This window comes from Musca vetustissima, unplaced genomic scaffold, assembly GCF_032173495.1.
Source record: "Musca vetustissima isolate MV318-11 ecotype Yass unplaced genomic scaffold, APGP_CSIRO_Mvet_v1 utg65059, whole genome shotgun sequence".
NCBI classification, from domain to species: Eukaryota; Metazoa; Arthropoda; class Insecta; order Diptera; family Muscidae; genus Musca; species Musca vetustissima.
In genome coordinates this window covers 6115-23048 of record NW_026888625.1, presented here as the reverse complement: position 1 = coordinate 23048, position 16934 = coordinate 6115, and the positions used below count along the sequence as shown (strand labels likewise).

Below are 16934 nucleotides of genomic sequence, written 5' to 3'. Positions count from 1 at the left end.
ATGTCTTCGAAAAACCTCTACAATATTGTAAATGTATGTGGCCCGACTAGTCGAATCTATCTACCAAAGTGTGTGCGTCACTTGTAATCAAAACAGAGGCGGCAGATATGGAAAAATCGCCATTACATTTTGCATATAGGTTTGGTTCTGACCAAAGACGATACGATGATCGAAGAGGGGATTAAATGAACCAAAAACTTTATTTCTGTAATATAAATTTTACACGTAGAAAGGGATTTGCCCACAGGCATAGGCTTGATATCCGATCCGTGCTATCTTTTCCAGAAAATTTTCTTATTTTTATGAGAAAGCAATGAGTGGAGATTTTAGCCTCTAAATATATCCATAAAAGACAGGCTCTCATTATTATAAAATATGTTTATTTGACTCTCTGCGTGTAATTATTTATTTGATTTAATATCAAGATTTTAAAATTTTTTCCCAAACAAATTGCCTCCCTATGTTCTAAACGTATCTAAAATTTATTAGAATTTTGTTTTTCAAATTAACCGATATGCATATCGATTTTTGATTGATTTGCCGCCGTCACACCATATATTTGAATATTCCGCTTTATTGCCTCAAAAGGAATCACTGATTCATTATCAACGATTTCAAGTAAAAGATTCTTCGAGTGAATGACTGACTGACTGCCGGACTGATTGAAATCCAGAAAAAGTAAAAAGTGTTTAAATTCTCCCAACAAACCTACATAAACACATATGTAACCAACACACCACCGTAAAAAAAACACAAGTGTGAAATTTCAAAAAAAAAAAAAAAAAATATTACAAATCAAAAATCTACTGACTCATCCTTGAGGACAGCCGAAACCACAAAGTGAAAAAGAAGAAGTAGAAAAAAATATGAAACATCACATCAACGATAGATGGGGGCAAATCAGTTAAATATCGGGATTTGATCTTCCAGCAACAGCAACCACAACTTGAAGTTCACCCGCGCATATTTGTGCCACTCAACAGACAAAAAAGCGGCAATTTGATAGAGGGCTTTCCAGTTTTGGCCCAAAAGCCAGCCATCTAGCCTGTATTGCTAGCTGGATACCTTGCTGACTGGCTCATTTCGTATCTATGGCATAGATTTACTGATTACGCTCTTAGGCGTATGTAGCGTATGTATGTACGTATGAGTGTGCATAATAAAAAAGATGAGTTTGGTATTTTTTCCGAACTTTATTTTTTTTTGGAGCTGAATTTTTAGACCTGCTATGAAGTTGTAGAAACATTGAAACACGATTACCGCATCAAATCGCCATCTGAAACATCAATCGAGACATTAGTAAAATTCATTTGATCGTTGATCGTGAAGAAGCAGCAGTGTCGAGGAGAACTCTGGCAGCAACATCAACGAATTTGGTATTTGATTGCTGGCAAAAATATGCGGTGTTGAAGACTTGCAGTGTGAAAAGAGAGGGGTGGTGAGGAAGGGCTCTGTCATAAAGAGGCCCAAACTGATTTTGAAAGAGACCAAATAAGTCTATTTGGGCCCCACATGTGATAATAGGGGTTATCAGAACAATGAAAAAGTATTTTTCATATCAGAGAATTTTGTTCGGTAAAGCAAGTGACTATACAAAAATATCAGTCCTGAGATTTTGGTTTCTTTTTAGAAAAAAACGGTCCTATCGACCTGGGAATTTTTTATAAAACAATATCACTCCTGATGTCCTGAGAATTTTTTCTCAGGCCTCTAGGAAAAATATATGCCCTGATGGCCTAAGATTTTTATAGAAAAACTTGCAGTCCTGTTGACCTGAAATAGGAAAATATCAGTCTTCGTCTGAAAAATTGTTTCTATTGAAAAAATATCGGTTCTGTTGGCTTGAGACTTCTTCTGTAAATTTTTTTCTATAGAATAAATATCTTTTCCTGGTGCCTGAGAATTTTTTCTATAACTGATTTTGAAAGAGACCAAATAAGTCTATTTGGGCCCCACATGTGATAATAGGGGTTATCAGAACAATGAAAAAGTATTTTTCATATCAGAGAATTTTGTTCGGTAAAGCAAGTGACTATACAAAAATATCAGTCCTGAGATTTTGGTTTCTTTTTAGAAAAAAACGGTCCTATCGACCTGGGAATTTTTTATAAAACAATATCACTCCTGATGTCCTGAGAATTTTTTCTCAGGCCTCTAGGAAAAATATATGCCCTGATGGCCTAAGATTTTTATAGAAAAACTTGCAGTCCTGTTGACCTGAAATAGGAAAATATCAGTCTTCGTCTGAAAAATTGTTTCTATTGAAAAAATATCGGTTCTGTTGGCTTGAGACTTCTTCTGTAAATTTTTTTCTATAGAATAAATATCTTTTCCTGGTGCCTGAGAATTTTTTCTATAGAAAAAATATCAGTCCTGTTGGCCTAAGAATTTTTTTCTATAGAAAATATATCAGCCTTGGTGGTCTGGGAATTTTTTCTATAAAAAGTGATAAGTCCTGTTGGAGTGAAATTTTTTTCTATAGAACAAATTGCAGTTATGTTGGCCTGAGAATTTTTTCTATAGAAAATATATCAGTCCTATTGGTCTGAGAATGTATTCTATAAAAAAACACCAGTCCTGTTAGCCTCCGATTTTTTTTTCTATCAGTTCTATGTCCTGATCATTTTTCTATAGAAAAAATATCATACCTTTCGGTCTAAGATTTTTTTCTATAAAAAAATATCAGTCCTGTTGGCCTAAATATTTTCTCTACAGAAAAATATAGGTCCTGTTTGCCTGAGAATTTTTCTATAGAAAAAATATCAGTCCAGTTGGCCTGAGAATTTTTCTATAGAAAAAATATCAATCCTGTTGGCCTGAGAAATGTTTCTATCGGAAAAATATCAGTACCAAAGGTCCGAATTTTTTTCTATAGAAAAAATATGAGTCCTATTGGCCTGAGATTTTTTCTATAGAAAAACTAGCAGTCCTGCTGACCTGAGAATGGCCAAAGATGTTTTTGCTATAGGAAAAATATCAGTCCTGTTTGCCTTAGAATATTTTCTGTATAAAACATATCAGTTATGTTGGCCTGAGATTTTTTCTATAGAAAAAAATCCTTCCTTTTTGCCTAAGAATATTTATTGATAAATATATCAGTCCTGTTTATCTGCATTTTTTCTATAGTAAAAATATCAGTCCTGGTGCCCTGAGAATTTTTTTTTCTATGGAAAAAAGTATCAGTCATGTTGGCGTGAAAATTGTTTCTATAGAAAAAATATCAGTTCGGATGGTCAGAGATTTTTTTCTTTTGAAAAAAATATCAGTACTGCTAGTCTGAGATTTTTTTCTCAGAAAAAAAATTTAGTCTTGGCGATCTGAGATTTTTTTCTATAGAAAATATATCAGCCTTGGTGAACTGGGAATTTTTCTATAGAAAAAATATCAGTCCTTATGACCTGACATTTTTTCAATGGGAAAAACATCATTCCTAGTGTGGCCTAAGAAGGCCTTCCCTGCATATTATTCTCCAGCCCTGTGTAGAGGGCCACATCTCTTGCATATACATTTACTTACACATTATCGGCGAGTATTATTGGCGATTTTGCCGTTGAAGGAGATAATAATCCCGAGGTGTGTGAGTATGTATGGGTATAATTTTTTCCCGATTCATTTGGTTTGCTGGTATTTTTTTCTTACATTTCTAAGTGTTGGGCGATTTTGCGTCGTCATCATTTGCCCAGTCACTTCAATTGGATCAAAAACAATAAGCCGACACCGCTGCTGACGCACCAAAAAAATTACGAATAACCAAACGACCTCGCTTTGAGTTGCAGCAATAATTATTGGATACAAACTTCGACCAAAAAAAAAATGGAAATAAAAAATGAAGAAATAATAATAATCACAGCTAAAGCTCCAAAATGTCTAACACAGCAAGACCTCTTAATGGATAAATGTGTTTTTCCTTCACTTCATTTCATGACTCGGGAGAGTCGGACAGACCAGACCACAAGTATCCACCATCGAAACGATCATAAACGATAAATAATAATTTTTGCCAAAATAAAAAAAACTAGCCAAGATTTGGTGTAAAAATAACACCTCAATAACATTGCTGGTCATTACGTTCAATATTCGATTAAGTTATTCGAAATAGCTGGCACATAATTAGTGGGTTTGGCTTTCTAAATGAATTCCTTGGACGTATGCGGGGCAAAAAAGAGATTTGAAATGCCCGCTTGTCTGTCTGTCTAAATGTCTTTCTTTGGCATTTAATTATTTTGATCTAATTAATCATCTTCCCAACAACTATGTGTGACTTTATTTCCTACCACCAAAAAACAGAAACCTCCGTGTGGTCTCGGGCTAATTCCAGCTAATCGTTTGACATGTTATCGATATGATCTCCAAGCACAGACAGCAATTTTTTTTAACTTAACTGTCGTCTTTGTCACAAATCCGGGTTAAATTGTGTAATGGAAATTGTAAGTGTTTGTCAAAAGGTTGTGAGCGACACCCGACCAGACCAGACCAAACCGAATCACAACAACTGACCAACAACAACCAGCAGCCACTGTTCACTTTTTTTGTATCAAAAATCCGTTCAAATTGATATCAGCTCCTGCTGTTTCTGCGTCGCATTGTTTTTTTTATTATTGAGGATTTGTATTTTTATCTTACAAGAAAACCAACGACAACAACAACACCAACATCACCACCAATATCACGGGTGCGTAAATAATTGTTCATAAATATTTTTGATCGATTGTCTTTGAATTTCAATTGTCAGGGTACAAACAAGTTTGTAATAGGCATTCAAAAAAGTATTTATCCATAGGATTTTTATTTGTTGTTGTTGGGGATCAATTTCTAAGTATTTGTCACAAAACGCGTGCTCTCACTTCGATAACATTTATTTTGAAAAAAAAGAGTTAAGAGGGGGTAAATAGGAACAAGTTAATGAGCCCGCCACTCGCACACCAAATTCGAATATTGACAGTTGATATCCAAACATCGTTATAGGTGTCAGTGTAATTGGTTGATATCATACTTCATTGGACAATTGAATGTCAGACAGCACAATATTGCAATAAATTCTTGGAAACTTTTACTTTCCAAAAAAAAAAAACAAAATATTTTGAATTTCGGGGAAATTTTTGTGAAAAGTAAGACTTCAAAATGGCCTATCGAATAGTATACAGTGGATCATAATGCTCATGTCTATATTGAAAAGGCTTAACAAAGAAAATATCAGTCCTGGTGGCCTTTGATTTTTTCCCATAAAAAATGTGAGTCCTGGTGGTCTGAACATTTTTTATTATAGCAATAATATCAGTCCTAGTGGCATAAGAATTTTTTCATTAGAAAAATATTAGTCCTGGAGGCCCGATATACAGAGAATCACAATGTTAATATCTATATTAAAAATATTTAAATTTTTTCTAACTTCAAGTTACTTGCCTGAAAATTTTTAGTATAGAAAAAATCAGTCGAGGTCCTTGTGGCTTGAGAATTTTTTCTATAGAAAAAATATCAGTCCTGGTGGCCTGACAATTTTTTCTATAGAAAAAATATCAGTCCTGGTGGCCTGACAATTTTTTCTATAGAAAAAATATCAGTCCTAGTGGCCTGACAATTTTTTCTTATAAGAAAAATATCATTCCAGGTGACCTGAATATGTTTCTATATAACAAATATCAGTCCTGGTCTGACCTCAGTCAGTCCTGGTGGCCTTTGATTTTTTTCTGAATCATCGTTTGCTGACCTTGTGCCAGTTAAAGTTATCCTGCCTAGCCGTATTCATTTTGCAGGAATGCCGAACGCAGACATGGCTTTAAACACCTCTGAACGGATTGGTCTGTCAAATGTAGCTTTATATTCGACAAATAGCTGGATTGTGTCGAATTATTATTCGTGGTTATTTTCCAGGATTTGGCCCAGTGTGAAAATCTGGTCTATAGTGGATTTGCCAGGTCTGAAGCCGCATTGGTATGATCAAAGATTGTCATTGGTCGTTCACACAGCACGTGGAATATTATTTCATATGCGATGGGAAGAAGACTAATTCCTCTATAGTTGGTACATATCATCTCGTCTCTTTTTTGTGCACGAAACACAGGATGCTGAGGTTCCGATCATTGGGCATGTATTCCTCTAGCCAAATTGTACTAATCAGCTTGTGCATGCTCCTTCTTCTTTATCTATACAGGAGGATGTGCTCGTACCAAAGCCTTAGGATTGGTGTTGTACTCGTTGTAAAATTTCCGGACATTCTGACTCCAGTACATCTTTATCTGCCCATGCTTTTTTTGAACCTTTTTTTTAAGAAGGTACTAAAGGGAGTAGGCCTATAAGTCCCATCTCACATAATATACAGGCATGGTAAAAATATTAGGTTCTGCAAAGTTTAGTATGAATCGTGTGCTCCTGTAAATTTATATGAAGTGTTTCCAAATCGTAAACTATCTATTGAGAATGTGTTACAAGCCTCCTTTAATATAAATAACTTCCAAAAATTAAAAAAAAAAAAATCTTAAATATAGCGAGCACTTGTGATTTCTATATAGACAATTCGTGATGTGGTAAACGAAATGAATTGTTATAAAAATCTCAAATATTTCCATGTTAGCTATATATAATGATTACCACCGATCAACAGACATGTCCATATCGGCCTCAAATGTTGACCAGCTTTATTATTTTCAATGTTCTGAATTATTGCAAGACGATTTATGTATCATGTAAAGTTGTCATTTTAAAGTGATTAACGCCATCTATGGAAACCGTCATGTAACAAAATATCCACACCACAAATTTATGCTCTTGTTAGCAAAGACACCAACCTATAACAAATAGCAATTCTACAAACATTTACTATTGAATTTTTTATGCATACAAATGCATTTAAGAATCAACATAACTTTTTAAACAAATACGCCAAAGGGTGAATAATTTCGATGTCGATATATTTGCTTCAACTCATTCGACGTCCGTTTAAAAGGACACCGATAAAAGCAAATATATCATATGAAGACAGCAATTATTTCAATAAATGTCAGAAAAGCCTTTTATTTTACTGTTGTTCTTGTATATAATCTCGGGGAATCAGTTAAAAATAAATATTACTCTAGAAATCTTAATTATTAATAATATGTTCAAGTTTTCAAATTAAATACAACTTTAAAATCAAATACTTGCTACACCCACCTTTGAAATATATAGCAATAAAGCACTGGCGCCATCTTCATGTCGAAAACAGGCTACATCAAATATTAGAAGAAACTATGAATCACCTTACAATAAACAAAGGGTGACTCACACACATGTATTACAAGAGAAGAAACAATTCTAGACATTCTATTGAGATGAACAAGCTTTCTACCATATACAGGGAATAATAATTACTAAATATAAACATTTTTTTGTTTTATTTCTATTTTTATTTGTAATAAACAATTTATTCTCCGTTAATATTCTCCTTGTTTTCTCAAAAGATAACAAACTAATCGATTATTTCGATTAGTTCCCTATACTGATATATCTGCCTGTCAAATGTCGTTTAGACACAAAACGATCTATAGATCCCTCGCACCTTTTGCAAAAATCTCCAAATGAGTGAAGGAAGGAACGCTGCTCGCTTTGTATCGTGTTTAGAAATATCAATAAATAGTAATTAATTATAACTAGAAAACAATAATAAAATGGGTTCTCGATCCAGAAGTCCATCGCCGAAACGGAGACATCATAAAAGTAAACATAAAAAACGCAGTAAATCCAAATATAGGTAAGAGAAGAATGCTGACGACAACGAACCTCGTCGATGTGGAAGTGGATATTTTTTTCTTCATTAATTTTATTACGTGTGGTGTTGGTGTGTGTGTACAACACAAGAGTACAAATTAAATGTCAAAGAGGAGACTGCGATAGTAGGCAGGAAGAAGAAGCATATGTTTAGAACGGCATGCTAAAAAGAAGTTGATTATATTTTATAATATTTGTTTTCCGGTTTGGAAATGAGGGGGGGAATGTTTTCCTATAATTCCAAATTGCAAAAAAAAATCGAAAATTACGACCATTGAAATACATTCCAGGCAACCTAGATCTTTATCTAGGTGGTCCGAGACCTGAGGCGTGATGCAATTCAGATTCCATTTTTATCTAGTTCGTAGCTCTTAAATCATTCCAGAAAACCTATATCTTTATCTAGGTGATATGAGCATGATGCAATTCATATTCCATTTTTATCTCGTGCGTTGCTCTTAAATCGTTTAATGCCTTAAGGGCAAACAGATTTCAATGTTTATTTTTCCAATGTGTTCATTGAATTATTTTTATATTATGAAACTAACTTCCATGTTTTTCCTCCTCTCCGCTTTTAGCAGTAAAAAAGAAAATCGTGATCGCGATGAGCTATACTATTCGTCCAGTAGTAAAAAAGAAAATCGTGACCGTGAAAGGGAACGTGACCGGGAGCGTGAACACAATCATCATCGATCAAGTCGAAAACGTTCCTCATCGACATCATCCAGCAGTTCATACACAGACAGTGATTCACACAGCAGCAGTCATCGGAGCAGCCGTCACAAGAAAAGTCGTTATAAGAAATTAGATGAGGTAAGTAAATGAAAATAATATTCACGATAAGAAATTAATATTGAAATATGTTTTTTTAAAAATTTAGGTGGAACGTTTGGCCGAAATGGAAAGACAGAGACGACAAAAGGAAGCCGAGCAAAAGGTGAGATAATATTGCAACTGTTGGACAATATAAGTCCTTAACTAGGAATTTCCCTCAGAAAGTTCAATATGTCTGTGTAATTGCTAGGCAGATCTGGGAATGACTACGTTGTTCTAGGTCAGGGGCAACGGAAACCCACCAAATTCTTTGGAATAGCGAGGGTACTGGGATAAACATAACAATTTTATGGGAAGACCCAAATCTTAACACTAAGCTAAATGGGAATCAGCAGACTGACCGGTATTCTCACATGACAAAATAGCCTGTGGGTCCACTTACACAAGATTCGATGTGAGGGAAGCAACTGGTGTAGATCGTGTGAAGAAGACAGCGAACATTTTCTGTGCCACTGCCCAGCCTTCACAAGCTTCCCAAACCAATACTTAGGAAATTACACCAGGGTATACTTACACAAGATTGGATACGAGGGAAGCAACTGGTGTAGGGCGTGTGGAGAAGACATCGAGCATTTCCTGTATCACTGCCCAGCTTTCTCAAGCCTCCAAAAACTTCCAAAAAAAATCCTCGCCTTGTGTAGACCGAACCTTGAAAAAATAATCTTTAAAAAATCCACGACTTGTGTAGACCGAACCTTGGAAAAATAATCTTTAAAAAATCCACGCCTTGTGTAGACCGAACCTTGAAAAAATATTCTTTAAAAAATCCACGCCTTGTGTAGACCGAACCTTGAAAAAATATTCTTTAAAAAATCCACGCCTTGTGTAGACCGAACCTTGAAAAAATATTCTTTAAAAAATCCACGCCTTGTCTAGACCCTTTAAAATAATATTCTTTAAAAAATCCACGCCTTGTCTAGACCCTTTAAAATAATATTCTTTAAAAAATCCACGCCTTGTGTAAACCCCTGAAAAAATAGTCTTTTAAAAATCCTCGCTTTTTTCTTTTTTTTCAGATCATTGAAGAAGAAGCCTCCAAACGCATTGAAATGCTTGTGAAAAAACGCGTCGAAGAAGAGCTAGAAAAGCGACGAGATGAAATCGAACAGGAGGTGAAGCGACGCGTCGAAGAAGCCAAAGCTGAAATGGAACGTGAAATGATGTTAGAATTAGAAAGAAGGCGTGAACAAATACGTGAAGAAGAACGTCGCCGAGAGGTAGGTGCTCGTTTTCAGGGAATTTCTATACAGCTTGGAGCAGCTTATTATTGTGTGACATTAACAACACTCCAAGCCTTAACAACAAAGATGATGATTATAATAATCATAATGAAGATGATGAATAACATACAACTTTTCAAATTCCTATCCATAATCTCTAAGCATTAATCCCAAAAAAAAAATCCAGCAGATGTGTTCATGATCATCATGATGTGTGAACATTTGTAATCCCGTATATGTGTATATGTAACCAAAAAAGCAATTGCTTTCTTATACCTCCACCCCCACCACCACCTTTCTTTCCCCCTTTACTTTCACTCACCTTTCTAATCACTCAAATCAAATCTTTAACTACAACACCTTAAGGATGTTTGTATGCCCAAAAAAATTATTAATTATTTATATTTTTCCAAAAAAAAAATCCACCAAAGAAAAAGTAATTTTTTTTTTTTTTGATAAAACTCTTTAGGGAGTTTTGTTAAAAAAGTATAAAACCAATCTATATGTGTGAGCAGACAAGGACGGCTTACCTATTTTCTATGGGTAGGTGGCGCTCTACTGTGTTTGTTTGCTCCTCTCTGCTTGTATATTTTGACACTCAAAAACAAAAAACTAAACACAACCAGAAATCTTTAAACACAATACAACATGAATTCAAAGTATTTGAAAAAAAAAAGAGTACAACAACTACTACCAATCGATCTCAAGAAAGCAAAACCAAAAACGAAAAGAAAAACCTTCGTAGCAGAGACCAGTTGTGGACTTGTAATGGAAGTAAGTTTTCAATTTAGCATCAACATCAAGGGAATAAACTCCGCAAAACGCTTTTGAACAGGACATGTGGCGGCTAAGCAGAAACGGGAACACAATGAATGACATGGCTATAACTGGTCTTTAGACATAAATCAAACAAAATAAAATTAAGTGATTTTCCTCAAGGCAACAGAAAAAAACTCCATCTTAACTTTCGCACAACATCTCACTCAGCTCTTAGATCATTTCAATGAAGATTGTATATCTAATATATTTTTTTAAGTTCAAACGACCGATTGTTGCAATGTTTTGTTCTTGTTAATTAATGTTGTTGTTATTGTTATGCTATAACATGTTTTTAGAGTCAAATTTTTTAATAACATGTTGTACATATATACATATTTTGATATAAAATGCAAAAAAGTATTGGAAACGCGCGGTGTTCATAAAAAATAATTGTAAGTAAAAATTTTCAAATTTAAATGGATTTTAAGAAAACAAAAAAACCATAAACACTCATCCATGGCAAAGCCATGAAGAAGGCCATCATCAAAAAAAATGAACTCTTAAAACAAAAATCAAAATTTTTTTAGTGTTAAGTATCCACCATCTTTTTTAAACAATTACATATTTATATGTGTATGTATGTATATATATTATAACTAGTAACAGCCAGCCAACTGCCATTCGAGCAGCCAGAGCACTTCTCAAATGTTAAAGAAAAGCAAAAATACCAATTTCCTAAAATGAAAATTGTTTTATTCCGTTCAAAAAAAAAAAAAAAAAGAAAAATGAAAAGAAATAAATCAATTTTTTGTTTCTATTTAAATTCTAAATCACAAATTTAGTTTTTAATTTTATACGTTTTCGTTTCTTTTAAATACCACATACGTTTTTTAATAACATTTCCATATTATTTCCCTAATTTATAGGAAGAGGAAAAGAAAAAACGTGAGGAGCTAGAAGAAATTTTGGCTGAAAACAATCGGAAAATTGAAGAAGCCCAGCGCAAATTGGTAAGTATAAAAAATAAAATATTTTTTTTAACAAAATTTAATTATTTAATGATTTTTTTCAGGCTGAAGAACGTTTGGCCATCATTGAAGAGCAACGTCTCATGGACGAGGAACGCCAGCGTATGCGTAAGGAGCAAGAGAAACGTGTTAAAGAGGAACAAAAAGTCATTTTAGGGAAAAACAATTCACGACCAAAACTTTCATTCTCATTAAAACCTGGAGCCTTATGAGTTTCTGGTCTCTTAGTCTTCTGCTTCTTATTCGTTTTAAGTTTTTAATAGGCCATTATCACCATTTGTTTCTTCTTTTGATTCTCCTTTTTTATATTTTTTCCTTTCCTTTTTATTTTTTTTAGTTTTTAGGTTACAAATCTTTCTTTCCTTAATCATTTACAAAAAAAGATTTGGTTTTTACAAATCTTTAATAGTAGTAAGAAGAAAACAAAAAAGGAAAACGAAAAGAAAAGTGATGCCAACTCAAACCTTTATTTGTTTTTCATTTTTAATAATAATAAAAGAATTTACTTGTTTTTCCAACACGAATCAAGTAAATTTGTATTATGTTTTTGTTTTTTGCTAAAAAAGCAAACAATAGTAATTTTTTCTGTGGTCTTAATTATTCGTAGAGCAGCATTAGTAATCAACAAACAATTGTGTTTATTTTTTCATGGAAAATGGCTAACAACAAAACGAAAAAAATGTATATTGGAAAACTTAAAATTTTCGATTTAACAAAGGCAACAATAAAAAATGAACTTTATATATCATTTAAAAAATAACAGAGCAAACCAAACCTCTATTTATAAAATGTATATTGTAGCAATCATCAATCTTTTTTGATAATTTAAAACAAATAAATACTATATTAAACACTCGTTTTTTCTAAACCAAAAACTGAATAATTTAATTTTAATTTATGTCATATTTTGGAAACCAAGCTAATATAGCCGTATATGCTTCAAAAACCACTTAATATTTTATTGGTTAAAAAATCCTGGGCTTTTGGAAAGATGTCTGAGAATTTCCTTAAGGATACTTCTTAGGAAAATTGAATTGAGGTTGAAAATCCAAACATTCAAAATTATGCGATTGTTTAATATTCGTACAAAAATTGACTATAAAGTATTAAATAATATAATTAGAGAAACAATTAAAGTTATAACTTAAAATGTTTCATGTGGGTCAAGAAATTACGAAGACATGATAGGGAAATCTGCACTATTGTAATCTATACTAATAAAAGAGTAAAGTGATTGACTGGCTGACTTAATGATTCATCAACGTCCAGAGGAAACGGCTTAAGCTTACAATATTGAAATTTTGGGTGAGGGCCATTCATGGTCCAAAGGTGACAGATAAGGCTGGGTTTTTGGAAATTCGTGCTAGAATGGTATATATTAAATGTGATGATATTTGGCGAACCGGTGGAGCTAAAACTCTTAAATTTTAAATGAGGGTCACTGATGGAGTGTGGAATAGATATAGCAAAGGGGTTCAATTGGACATTCGAACTATAACTATGCGAAAAGTACTAAAATGTACTAAATTTGGTACAATTTCGTAGCATGTGAATGGATAGAGCTAAAGACTTGAAATTTTGGAATGCGAATAAGGGTTCAGATGTAGGGTCTATTTAAGGAGATGGTTTTGAAACCATGTGTACGAAAAGTACTATATGGTACTATATTTAGTACAAATTTAATTTGGAGATACAAATCGAGCTGGAATGCTGAAAACTGAAATTAACATTACGTAGTTTTGGAAATTTGTTACGTGTACGAAAGTATTAAATCGTACTATAATCGGTACAGTTTGGATTTGGGTGAACCGATAGAGCGGGAACAATGAAATTTGGAATCAGGATCATTGTGGGGGTGTAGGATTAGGGTCAGGATTCAGTTTAACAAATTAATACTTATGTGTACTAAATTTGGTACAATTTCAATTTTAGGTGAACCAATAGAGCTAGAATCATGCAATTTGGAGTCAGGATCACTGTTGAGGTGTAAGATTGAAATATGTAGGAAGTTTTACAATTTGTACTAATGTGTACTAAATTTGGTACAATTTAAATTGTGGGTGAAGCGATAGAGTTGAAATCACGAAATTTTGATTTAAGATCACTGTGGAGTATAGGATTATTTAGGGTTTTTGTGTACATTTTTAAACCGAATTGACTGAAATTTTAATTAGGGTATTCATGGGGTAAGAAATCGTCCCTCTAAAAACTAACTATTGCGGTTTAAGTTATGGGTCAGTGGATTCTTTTCAGCTCTCTTCTTTGGGAGTTATTTGGAAGCAGCATAATGAAGTTGAGTACAAGTCAGAATTGATACTAAGACATTCAAAATAAAATAAATTTAAAGATTAGAGAGCATACCTCCGAAAAAGGGTCATTTGTCAGAAACTAATGTCAGAATGCACCTCTATCTGAAAAAAATAAATATACAACAAATATCCAAACAAAATTTAACTCACCTATAAACTTGATATTTCCATTCATATTTCCATTCCGAAAAATCCACTATTTTTCTCGACGAATCCGTATATCACGACTCGCGACGACAACAAATTTATATATTTACGCACTAACCTATAAACTTGATATGTTCCATTCATCAAATATTCCGATTCATGACCCGGGTCAACGACAAAATACGACACTATATATTTTCCAATTTACACACTACACTTTTCTAAATGGCATTCAATTTCTTTTCTAATAGTTCTAGTTCTTCTATTTGGCTTAAAATTATTTCAATTACAACTTCATTAGTTATGCATTTTTTCGGTCAATATGCAAATCGAAATATTATCTTACAAACTTCTTTTCTCAATTAATTTATCTTTTAATATGATTGCAATCGTTTTTTTTCGCTATAAATTGAAGAGTATTGTCTTATTTGTCCACTCTCTGTGAGGAGTAACGAAGGATTTAAAAGTCACAGTCATTGCAAATAAAAAAAAAACAATTCTTTTACGTTTCACAATTTCACATTACATGTTTGAACGCGTCAATGTACCGAACCGAGCATGATCAACCAATGCACTCGCACACACGCACACGCACCGACGAAATGCAACTGCTGCGTTTGGCAAAATTCTGATCACTTCCAATTAGAATTGGTGTATTGGACTTTTCTGAAGACACCAATTGGCAAATTGCTGGCCACAGCCAATTTCCTCCTTCAACGAACATATATTTTGAATTAGCAGAAGAACATTTCCAAAACATTTGCGATTCCAATTAACACACATTTTTTGTGCATTTTTTTTCATTCCTTTCCTTCAACCAAACCTTCCAATGCCAGCTAGCCATAAATTTATTTTTATTTGAATTATAATACACTTTTTCACACAAATTTCATATTTTATTTCGAATATGGCAATTGCTCTGTCCGATAAACACTTTAAACACTCGCGATACCCGGAATTTCTTAGCGATTTTTGCAAAAATCTAAAATTGTTAAACGAAACGATACGTTTGTCTTGTTACGCGAAAGGAAACTAACAATTTTGGCGCTTTTTGCAAAAGCTTCATCACAATCGCAGAGTTGTATTTGTTGTCAATGGGATTTTGTCTGACAATAAATTGTCATACAGTCTGACAATGTAATTAGGGGAGTTCACACATAAAGGATTTAAATTATATTTTGAATCGTTTAGATTATGAATACAATTTTTTTTTCAAGGTGGCTTGTTTCATCAAATCCAAAATCGGTTCAAATTTAGATTTTGCTCCCATATATAGTTTCGTCCGATTTTATGTAAAAGGTTAACCAAACTGCCAATATTTGTCCGATTGAGACAAAATTTTGCAAAGCGTACTAAATTAGGTCTAGATTTATGTATGCGAAGTTTTGTTGGAATCGGTTCAGATTTAGATGTAGCTCCCATATATAGTTTCGTCCGATTTTATGTATATGGAGCACCATACTGCCAATACTGGTCCGATTGGGACAATAATTTGCACAGAGTTCTGAATCAGGTCCAGATTGATGTATGCAAAGATTTGTTGGAATCGGTTCAGATTAAGATATAGCTCCCATATATAGTTTCCTCCGATTTTATGTAAATGGAGCATTGACATTCAATTTTTCATAAATTTCTGATTGGTATGTGTATGGGTTGTTTTAATTTAGTTCAAATATCTATGCACACAGGTAATTTCGCCCAATTCCATTTCAATGGTCCTCCAAAGATGCTATGTCTATTCTATAAAAAGGATATTGTACATATGAGCATATCTTGTATGTAACCAAATTGGTGAAGGGTATCATATAGTTGGCCTCGTCCGACTTTTGAACTTTCCTTACTGGTTGTTATTCAACTTATGCTGCCCTACCTTGTATTATTGACCCATAACGTATATATAATCTTGACTGTAACTTGGTATTGATTGTAACTCACTTCGTACTAAATCTTCCTACAAAAAATTATCAATATTGGTCCACTTTAACGGCTCCATGTAACACTACCCCCAATATTTGATGTTATGATGCTTTTACGTAAGATTTTTCCACCAAATTGGCTTACATCTCTCTACTAAAAATTATCAATATCGGCCAACTTTTTAACTGATGGTGCTGCCCATTATTTGGTATTTACCGAATTGGGTGTCGAATCTTCCATCTAAATATTTGCACATTGTCAGTATTTTAGGTCCATTTTTCCATTGTGGTGCCTGTAATGTGACATTCCCGGGTACTGGAGGGACGTTTTAAACAAAACTCTTGCCCCATTTTCGGAATAATTAAGTTTTTAAACGATTTTTTCGACTATGTGTTAATAATTTGGCATATCGGATACTTGGTGAGATCAAAAAAACTTCTACGGCTGGACCTATAACCTTGGTACTTTGTGTGAGTGGACTGAAGGTTGTCGATAAGGCAGTGTTTTTTCGAAATTCGTAATAAAACAGTACGAAATGTACTAAACGGTACATAAGTAAATAAGTAATCAATTTAAATTAAAAAAAATCGTTATCTTTTTTAATGTCCTTCATTTTATCGTGAGAAACACTTTCATAAATACAAAGCTGACTTTTAGTGTGATGTGAACCTACCTAGTATTTTTGAACATGATATGGCATCACTTTTTTAAAGTACAACACTGCGTCTGTCAACAATACGTTAAGCGGGCAAAAATTGTTGATAGTTTTTTTTATTCGCAAAGAAAATGGTGTCATTTTGTGGAATTTTCATAATTATAGTTCGCAATTTCGGTGTATCGCGAGTGACAAAAAGTTTTTATCGGGTTTAAATAGTGTCGTGGAAGTTTCTTTTAAATGTGCCTACAGGAATAAAGTCATATGAAAGAAGTTGTAAAAATGCGACGCAAAAGGAACGACGTAATTAAAAATTAAATTT

General features: G+C 33.4%; 1 protein-coding gene across 2 annotated transcripts; it reads left to right on the top strand.

Annotated features, from left to right (window-relative positions):
- The first annotated feature begins 7635 nt into the window (after nt 1-7635).
- Nucleotides 7636-11812, top strand: LOC133336521 (UPF0430 protein CG31712). Of its 2 annotated transcripts, none has more exons than XM_061544802.1 (6): nt 7636-7726; nt 8325-8556; nt 8624-8680; nt 9594-9794; nt 11483-11566; nt 11629-11812. In XM_061544802.1, exons 1-6 carry the CDS (start codon nt 7644-7646, stop codon nt 11794-11796), a joined length of 825 nt encoding a protein of 274 aa, XP_061400786.1. In that variant the 5' UTR covers nt 7636-7643; the 3' UTR covers nt 11797-11812. The 2 variants fall into 2 exon arrangements, with proteins under 2 accessions (XP_061400786.1, XP_061400785.1); XM_061544801.1 differs by having other exon boundaries at nt 8322-8556.
- The last annotated feature ends 5122 nt before the right edge of the window (nt 11813-16934 follow it).

Bases quoted from the DNA above. Each gene is read 5' to 3' on its own strand.
- LOC133336521 (XM_061544801.1), top strand. From the start codon at position 7,644: ATGGGTTCTCGATCCAGAAGTCCATCGCCGAAACGGAGACATCATAAA. The intron at 8,681-9,593 runs GTGAGATAATAT...CTTTTTTTTCAG, and splicing joins AAAAGGAAGCCGAGCAAAAG to ATCATTGAAGAAGAAGCCTC. The intron at 9,795-11,482 runs GTAGGTGCTCGT...CCTAATTTATAG, and splicing joins AAGAAGAACGTCGCCGAGAG to GAAGAGGAAAAGAAAAAACG.